The sequence below is a fragment of the Dendronephthya gigantea genome, unplaced genomic scaffold (genome assembly GCF_004324835.1).
Source record: "Dendronephthya gigantea isolate DGI-Jeju-01 unplaced genomic scaffold, DenGig_1.0 000087F, whole genome shotgun sequence".
NCBI classification, from domain to species: Eukaryota; Metazoa; Cnidaria; class Anthozoa; order Malacalcyonacea; family Nephtheidae; genus Dendronephthya; species Dendronephthya gigantea.
In genome coordinates this window covers 998,495-1,007,709 of record NW_021163097.1, presented here as the reverse complement: position 1 = coordinate 1,007,709, position 9,215 = coordinate 998,495, and the positions used below count along the sequence as shown (strand labels likewise).

The window sequence follows — 9,215 nt, the reverse complement described above, 5'->3', positions numbered from 1 at the left end:
ATATTATATATATATATATATAATATTATATATTATATTATATATATATATATATATTATATATATATATTATATATATATATATATGTATATGATTCACTTTCAAAAGTAATTCATGTGATCCACTTTATGTGATCCCCCAAACCAACAATATTCAGACTATATCTTGCAATTAATTATATACTTTATTATATTATTATATACAGTGTAATTAATTATATACTATAAGTAGTTTTTATTTACAATTATTTTTTTATCATTTGAAGGTGAAAAAAAGAAACTGACTAAAGTTGCGAAGAAGAAAAAATTTAAGATTAAGCCTTGGATTGGGGTTAGTAATAAATCAAACAGATTTTAAACATACATAATATTGGATAAAAAATATATTGATTTGTGTAAGTGTACAATTTTAAAATATTATTGCCAATCTCATTCACTCTTTATTTTATACTTTTCAGTCAATTATTAATATATTTACTGGGTTGCTGACTCGAGTGAAACCGAAGATGAAAGAGTAGAGAAATGGCTCAGCATTCTCAATCACATTGTCAACATTCATCAACATGCTGAGCACAGCATCTTTGTTGAATGTCTTCATGGACCAGTTGAAAGAGATTGGCTTAAAAAAGGTTAGTAAGGCTAAATAAAAAATATAATTAAATCCATGTTGGCAATGTATATTATATAATATTTTATTCATTACAGGCTCAGCAGCTTACAAAAAGTTAGAAGAAATGGTAACTAGGCCTCGACTTATTGCTGCAATCCGCAAGTTATCTAAGTATCACCAAACATCAGGCTTGGAGGCCAAACATGCTTTAGATAACTTGTTTGCTTCAAAGAATACCTATCACTCTTATCATTCCCTGAGTGCAAGGTTAATTTTTTTAAACTTTGTATATTTTACCCAAGTATTGCATAATATTATATGTAGCTGCTCATCATTTTCTTATAATATTTAGATTGTACTGCTCAAACTTGCACTACAATGAGAACAGCAATAGGAAGCAAGCAACAACTGCTGATGGAAAGTTAAGATGGGCAATTTCTTATCCAAAAGCCTTCAAAGGGGAGAAAGCAGTTCCAAAACCTTTAAAGGAAAAGCCAACCTATAGTAAGTATTGACACCATATTTTTAGGTTCACCTAACATACCATTATCCAATCCAATATATAAATTAAGAAACTTTTAACATCTGATTTAACAGAATATATACACTTGATATTAAACAAAGTCATTGAGATGAGAAGCCAGTATCCTTCACTGAAGAAAGCTAGAGTTTATGCAAATGATATGCTACCTGCTGAACCACAATCTCTAGTTGAAAAGTATTTGGCAGAAAGGGAGAGACCATCAAAGGAGCATGTTGTGGCCAGCAGAAAATCAAGGTTTAGCACACCAGCTTTACCTATAAGTGAAGAAAGAAGAAATAATAAGCCTTGTGCTTGTAAAGGAAAATGTGCTACTAGAAAGTGTGATTGCCGGGCATTGGAAGTGATCTGTGACAGCAAATGTAAATGTAAAGTAGCAAAATGTATAAATCGAGAATGAAACAAATTTTAGACCATGTAAAGTCTGTTCTACACACCAGGTCTGCTTTGGGTGCCACAGCTATATGTTTTACTGCTATATTTGCAAATAAAGCAATTCCAAATGAAATCAAAGTGTTTGTTCACATTATGGAGTTTACATGCTCTATAAATTTATGTGAATATAAATACATGCACAGAATGCACATAGGCAGAGAGGATTATTTCACAGGGGTTAGTTAGTTCCATTTAACTTGAATATAGCAAATTAAAATATTACCTCTTTGATGTTTTGGCATATTTAAAATGCGTATAGAGACCATCCGGCGAAGCAAAGCAGTCTCGTATGCTTGCATATACACAGGCAGGAAACGGTCTGCGCCTCTTTTTCCCCAATATCTGGAAAATCCAGCGTGAGCATCGTTGGTATGAGACTAGACGGTAGAGCTTGTGAATCTTTTCCAAATCCCCATCGTCTAAAGGCCAATTTTCTTCGAGATAGCGACAAACATCTATCTTCAGCACGCCTTTGGACAACATGTTGTCTCGAAAGTCCGGATGTAACGTCAAACACTTTTCGCCCTGTGCTTCTGTTTCATCAAGTAAAACTTCATACTCGCCATACTCAACTGCTTTTTCATGGCAACAAAAACACTCAATAGTTTTCGCTGACAATGCACATCGACCACATTTGCACCAACTTAAAGTTTCCAGACGCCACGCGTTCGCTATTTCGAAATTGTTATCGACTTCATCCTCAGACGAAGACAAAACACTACCTCGTTCCGAATCGCTTTCATCACTCAAATCACTTGTTTCTGCCCCCGTTTCTGGCTCAAATTGGTAAGGCAAGACTTCGTCTACTTGGTTTTCGTGAATTTTTTCCATCACAATACTAAAATTTCTAAAAAGCCAGCCAAGCGCCGTATAAAGATATATTGCTGTTTGTTTTAACCCAGCCAATGACGTCACAACAAGTCATGTGACCCATAGATAATTTTTTACGGATTTCATCAAAGATGGCGGAATAAGTGATAAATTGTTACATGTTTAGCTGCAAATAACTCCTGAGCAAAGGAGTTCTGTAAAAAAATAATTTCATATCCAGTGTTAACTGACCAAACTTTGTCGTAATAGGGAATAAAAATTTTCGTTGCCAATGTCCTTTAACTACGTTGTAATTAAAACCGATTTATAGTTAACTATCCTCAACGGTATAGCTAACTTTTAAAAATCGCGTGTTGAACTTTTGAAGAGTGAGAGAATATTAAAATCAACAGGTACTACCAAATGCCGTTGAAGCTTGTAAACTTTCAATACACTTTAATTTTTGTCATATGGGTGTCAATGCCAAATTATGATCCTAACAAAGATTAGCCATCTCCATTTTTGTTGCAACCTGTAGTTTGAACTTTTTTCTTGTTTTATATCATTTTTCCAAAATATCGATCAAAATGCTGTCAATTTTTGTAAATACGAGTCCTTAGTGGTGTTTAAAATCTATAGCAACTGTCAATAATATTGAAAAACATGATATTTCTCTGTTTAACAACCCCACGAAAGTTAACTACATTATTAACTAATCATATGTTTTGTGCAATGCAGTGAAGTCTTAGTTTAAGTTAACCACGTTTTTATACAACCGACCCTGGCGTTTCGACCCCGTCGTTGAAAACAATTAATCGTTTATAAATATATTTTGAAGGGGGCAACTCTAGCCTTTAGGTAAACGCTCTCCAGAGTGGAAGAATTTGAAAACGACGGCTGAGCGGATACATGTGGATGACTTTGCTGGATAAATTTGAAAACGATGACGTCACATATCAAATCGTTTCGTATAAATGAGGCTTGTTTGCACGTTTTGTGGCTAATGTTTAACTTTATATTGCTATATTAGTGTGAAATGCCCAAACAAAGTTCTTATTCTTGTTTTTTGCGTTGGATTTCGCAGATTTTTGTTTTGAATTCGACATCCAACCTGTGACACGCGGGTGGAAAACATGAAGATGTAATGCGGGATCAAATAACTTCAGCGTTTTGGATTTTTTTGTGTTTATGTGTGGACGCGGATAAATATTTTAACGGATAAATATTTTTGCGTTTTCAAATTCTTCCGGCATCGTGTAGACAGGACATTTTCAGACTCTACATAGGCTTGAAATTGGAAGTTGTTATAATATTATGTAGCTACGTATCTTTTGGTTTTACTTCTTTTGGAGATTTAGTTTTTTATCCAGTATTTTACTCCCTTCCAATCTCGTTTTTCCAGCACACCATTTGAACTGGATATGCAATTCTCACTTTCCTTTTTATTCGGAACTCTTTCTTGTCTTACAAGGTTGCCCAAGTGGTCAAGAATACATTTCTTTTCCTCCTTCGTCCATATTCTTCGTATTATGTCTGTTTTTTCTGAGCATAAAATAGTAATTTGTTTAAGACTCAAACAATACCTGCATGACCTGATATAGATGTTTTAAATACTTAATACTATATCGAATTATAGTCGGGTCCGAGCATTTGTTAACACACCCAAGACCAAGTGTTTTCAAATTAAGTTCAAGACAATAAAATCCATATCCAAGGCATGCAGTAATCTGTGGCGATTACACGCATCTATATTGCTATGCCCTAGCATAAATATATGCTTTGCGCAATAAATACAGTGTCGCCCAAAAAGTGACACTACAGAAATTACCCTATTTTATATTACGTGACTGAGAATGACTATTTTACGTTGACTATTTTATATTATGTTGCATTGACTGAGAATGCATCTAGTAATTAAGCTGTTATTCTTGGAAGGTCCCGCAATCTAATTATCATGTTGTTCGCAATTAATAATTCATTCTTGATTCATTTATAGTAGGAATGTAAGAAATAATTTAAAGTAGAAATATTTGCAAAAAAAATAGACAAATTTAGGCTTTAATATTATTGTTTAAAGGTGGTAAATGTAGCAAAATAGCAAAATAAAAGGAAATTCCATGAGAAACATCAGCATAGCATCGCGGTTAGCATGTATTTGCAAATCTCGTGACATATATGACAATGACAAAGCACTAACCCAATTGAAAGATTAATTAGTTGTAAAATTTATATTTAGTTAAGTACCCAACTATTGCAATACACTATGCGACAATAGTATTAATGGCGACTTGCGCTTTAGACTTATTGCTGCCACAGCGAGGTCGCCTTAAGCGACCGAGCAAGGCAGCAGTCCTAAATTTGAAATAGGGTGCCAAATCTTGATTTTTGCCAAGAGCAATGCATTGTGGTCTCACTTTTCGCAGTTTATTTTCTAACCATAATGCACATCGGTTTGTTTGAATAAAACCTCTGTGGTCGGAATTGTTTGCTCTTTGTAAGTCTAGCTACGTTTCAAAGACGAAAGTAAACCTTTTTTATTCCCTTGTCAAACATTTACACAATTCAGTCGTACCGCGATTAAATTGTAACATATAGTAGAAACCGGGCTTCGCATAGTCTCGAATTTAGTGGTTTACCGTAAGGTGTGACCAGGTGAGTTTACTAGTTTCTATTACTGATCAACTTTGAATTTAAAATATTTCGTTTTACTTTGTATTTTACTTCGTATTTTACTTCGTATATAACCGCGCGGTAATATAAATTCACATGCTTGGGCATAAAAAAATTCGCGACCTTTTGTATTTTTTTGTGTAGCGTTGCTTTAATACAGTAGCTTTGATTTCCTATTTGCATTTCGCGTTGCTATCAGGATCTTTTATCTAAACTTATTCTCAATGTACTTCTATTGTATACGAGTTAAATATAAGTCATTGGTCGTTTTAGGTATTATTTTATTATGACTGTCTGAACTTTTTGCCTTAATTAATTGGTGTCATATTTCCATATTTTCCGAGTTGGAAGTCGTTTACACTATATACAAACTAACCCGGGTCGAACTCGGTTAACGCAAACCCGGGTTAGTTTATTTAAGTTTAAGCACTTGCGTATTTTTGTTAGTTCAACCCGGGTTAGTTTGCGTATTGTGTAGTTCGACCCGGGTTAGTTTGCGTATTGTGTAGTTCGACCTGGGTTAGTTTGCGTATTGTGAAGTTCGACCCGGGTTAGTTTGCGTATTGTGTAGTTCGACCCGGGTTAGTTTGCGTATTGTGTAGTTCAACCTGGGTTAGTTTGCGTAGTGTAAGCAAGGCCCTACTTTTAACTCAAAAATATTTCATTTTAGTTCGTATTTTATTTGGTGTATCTGTATATTGCGCCCTTTATAGACATCAAGAAATTCGACCGCGTGTTAGTCGTTTAGCTGTTTGTGTGGCGTTGCTGAAGTATACACGGAAGTTTTTAATTTCCCGTTTTCATTCTGCATTGCCATCAGGATTATCTTTTTATAAAGCCTTTATCTTAGTTATACTTTTAACTCAAAAATATTTTGTTAGTCATGGTACCTGATACTTTTATAACCGCGATGTATATTGTGCGCTTTATAAACTTGTTGTTGTAAGTTATTGTCCGTTTTAGGTTTTAATATACTGGCAGAATGGTTTGTGTTATTTATCCTTTTAATTAAAAAACATCAAAACATCTCACTTTGTATTTTACCTCGTGTATATGGTCAGCAGCCATAGCTGCCCTGTATAAACGCGCTTATAAACCCGCTTGTTATATAATAAAATCACGCTTTCACATGCGTAGCAGTTAGTTTTTTATTAGTTTTGTTCTGTTCTGTTTATCTTGAGTCATTTTAAAATGCAACAGAAACGCTCTTTATAATTTTTGTAACCATAGAATGTTTCCCGAATTCCTTACCATTAAACCATTACTATAAATGATTTTACGCATAAACATTAAATATTATTGTATGTTGTTTTTTAAGAATGTGCAAACTCTAAACGTACCTTTACCCCTTAGTTTGGTATTAGGCACACTTATGACCATACAGACGTCAAATTGAAAAGTAAACTTGAAAGTGACTTTCTATCTCCATACAAGGGTACATCAGCCCATTTTTATGTCGTCTTTTACGTCAATATAAATTTGCTCAACATAATGATAAGTATATAATTTTTTGTCTTATATATTAACTAGATAAGTGTCACAACTCTGTGTTTTGCTATCAAAGGCAGCATTACTACCCTTTGGGTAACCTAGTTTTTGATCGAAGTAATAAGAAGTAAATAAATCACCTCAGCTAGAAAGACTTTACTAAAATTAGTAAAATTTTCAAGTTTGGCTGTGAAAGTGCGCACTTGAATTAGTGCAAATGCAAAAATTTGGTAAAATACAGCCATGGCATATTTCATATACTTTTGTATTTTGCGCGGATATGTGTAACTAATTTAGTTACAAACTTCCGGCCGTAAAGAAATTAAAAGTGATCTGAAACGTGAACCACACCTTTTTGTTCCAAACTTGGTAGAGGATTGTGGCTTCTGGGATTGCCCTATAAAAAATAATTGCTCTAAGCTATGGCCAGCATCTGCAAGTACTAGCATGATTCAGACAAATAGTTTCCTTTTAGATCGACCAAACAATAAACTTGGAAAAAAATATATTAAGCGTTCCTCTGTAATAACTGTCCTATTTTAAACTTGATTATAAAATTGCACAACGAATTATTACCGCTTTAAACATGTTTCCCAATTTTTTGAGGTGGTCACAACGACCAATAATTGTCGACAACTATCTTTTACTTTGAAGCATGCAATATCCTCTTGAGACGTAAAATTCGAAAAATGAGGAAAAAGGACATATATTTTGAAAAAAATTTGCGTTTGCATGTGTCGTGAACAAAATTGGTTGTATGTGATATGCTAAAATTCGCCTAGTTGTCACAACACTTGTCAACAACAAAGCCGCTGTGAACTGTAAAGGCTCTACAGGCATGTTTCAAGTCGGGAAAAATCAAGCAATATATGGTTTCTTTTATGCTTAAGAAATTAGTTTTGGTTGAGAACACATAGATAAAAGATGATAAAAGATTCTATATCCGATATACAGTATATGGTCCGGAGGAGAATTTTTCTGATTAAAAAACCAGCCTTAGGTAGGCCACCGCAGCGACATCAATAAGGGTAGGGATAAAGCTTTGCTTACTTGGCGACCAGTCATCATCAGTTGAGCCACCTCTGTGTTCACCTAAACAATTAAAACTGCATGAATTAAAATTTCAACAACTGCGGGGGTATATTCATGCATTCTTGAGCATTCCTTGTTGTGTTTCCTCATTTATTGATGACATAAGCCTATAGTTTTGATCGTTCTCGCATTGCCAGTGCGAATGTACGAAGTCTACGAAGGAACATTCGTATAATTATTAACTGTCTTCGTCAAAGGATGTCGCGGAGTGTTATATCAGTGAAGCGCATATGGGAGCTGAAAATTTACAAATAGTATCTTCAATGGGCTGTATGCATTGCCTACAGATAAGTTATATTGTATCAAATAATGAGTTTGAGATGATATTCCAAGCTTTTACTGCAGTGGATGGCCATTCCAAGCCGCAACTCTGCTATTGGCAAAACATTTTTTACACCATTTGTAATGGCTTATCTACATTCGCCAAAAAAACATCAGCAGATTAAATCTTGCATTTTTCCCGTGCTGTGGTGCATGATAATCGCAAGAAACAAACTTTTTTTACCAATTGTCCACGATATTTGCTTACAATGGGCCAATCAATTATTGCATGTTTGTGCACAAATAAAGGGCGATGCAGTTTTTGCAAAGTAAGCAATACTTCGCAAGATCTGTATCAACCCGTTTATTTGTGCATAAACAGTAAGAATCTAGGATTAAACATAACTTGTTAACCTTTCCCGCTAACTGGGACGTGTAATATAGGTTAATCAAGGTTAAAAATTAAAACCATATAGATGTTGCATAGTGATATAGATGTAGATGTTGCATTGTACAACAACAAATAACCTTACCAGGTAGCTACTCATCATCCGTCTCATTTTGGAGCCTTGGTCTCTTTAATACGGTCTCTTTAAGAATATTATATTATCGTTTAGCATATGAACACATTTTGGGAAACTCTCTCTTCCTAAATAAAAACCTTCCTTTATCCTCCCCTACACTACACCCATTCACTGTAACTAGTCTCTAACACTCCTTCTTTACTACACCAAAACCTTTCCCTACAACTGTTAATCTTACTCATTTCTTCAGCTCAATCCTCTTCTCTCTACCCTTCTATAACAATTAATTAATAACAACTCTGAACTCTCTAACCTAAATACAAATTGCTATTCTCAAACCGTTACTAGAGTACCAGGATTTAAATAGCACAGTTTTTAATTTCTGCAAACAAAAGTTTGCGCTAAATTTTGTGCGAGAATTCAACCTGATATCTTGAACGAAGTACTTTATTCAATCGCACTGTCACTGACAATATAATATGATTGCGATGAAATTGAACTATAACTATTAATTATCTGTTTTTTTAAAAACAAAGTGTGTGTTCTCTATTAACTTGAACGGTTGCTGATAAGTAGATTCAATGATATAGAAATTTTCAAAGGAATTCGGATGAAAATTTTAGGTCATGTGTGTGGTGCTCAAAATTTTTGGATCAGCATGCATGTTTCGTGCGAATAATGAGACTAAAATACTTTATTTGTTAGTTCAAATTAGACTTTTTAGGACCTGACGTCACAAATTTTTTAATCAAATGTACAATGAGAAATTTTTCTTATTGTTTTC

General features: G+C 34.1%; 2 protein-coding genes across 2 annotated transcripts; one reads left to right on the top strand and one right to left on the bottom strand.

The window, feature by feature from the left end:
- Positions 1–483: 483 nt before the first annotated feature.
- Positions 484–1,799, top strand: LOC114533187. The gene is made up of 4 exons (XM_028554690.1): positions 484–629; positions 706–877; positions 963–1,114; positions 1,208–1,799. Exons 2-4 carry the CDS (start codon positions 735–737, stop codon positions 1,549–1,551), a joined length of 639 nt encoding a protein of 212 aa, XP_028410491.1. The 5' UTR covers positions 484–629; positions 706–734; the 3' UTR covers positions 1,552–1,799.
- Positions 1,800–1,805: 6 nt separating this feature from the next.
- Positions 1,806–2,417, bottom strand: LOC114533213. The gene has a single exon (XM_028554713.1). The coding sequence runs from the start codon at positions 2,415–2,417 to the stop codon at positions 1,806–1,808; it is 612 nt and encodes a 203-aa protein (XP_028410514.1).
- Between the last annotated feature and the right edge of the window lie 6,798 nt (positions 2,418–9,215).

What these genes read in the sequence shown, in the direction of transcription:
- LOC114533187 (XM_028554690.1), top strand. Translation starts at nt 735, where the DNA reads ATGGTAACTAGGCCTCGACTTATTGCTGCAATCCGCAAGTTATCTAAG. An exon ending in TATCATTCCCTGAGTGCAAG is followed by an intron (nt 878 to 962) that starts GTTAATTTTTTT and finishes TATAATATTTAG; the next exon opens with ATTGTACTGCTCAAACTTGC. An exon ending in AAAGGAAAAGCCAACCTATA is followed by an intron (nt 1,115 to 1,207) that starts GTAAGTATTGAC and finishes CTGATTTAACAG; the next exon opens with AATATATACACTTGATATTA.
- LOC114533213 (XM_028554713.1), bottom strand. Translation starts at nt 2,417, where the DNA reads ATGGAAAAAATTCACGAAAACCAAGTAGACGAAGTCTTGCCTTACCAA.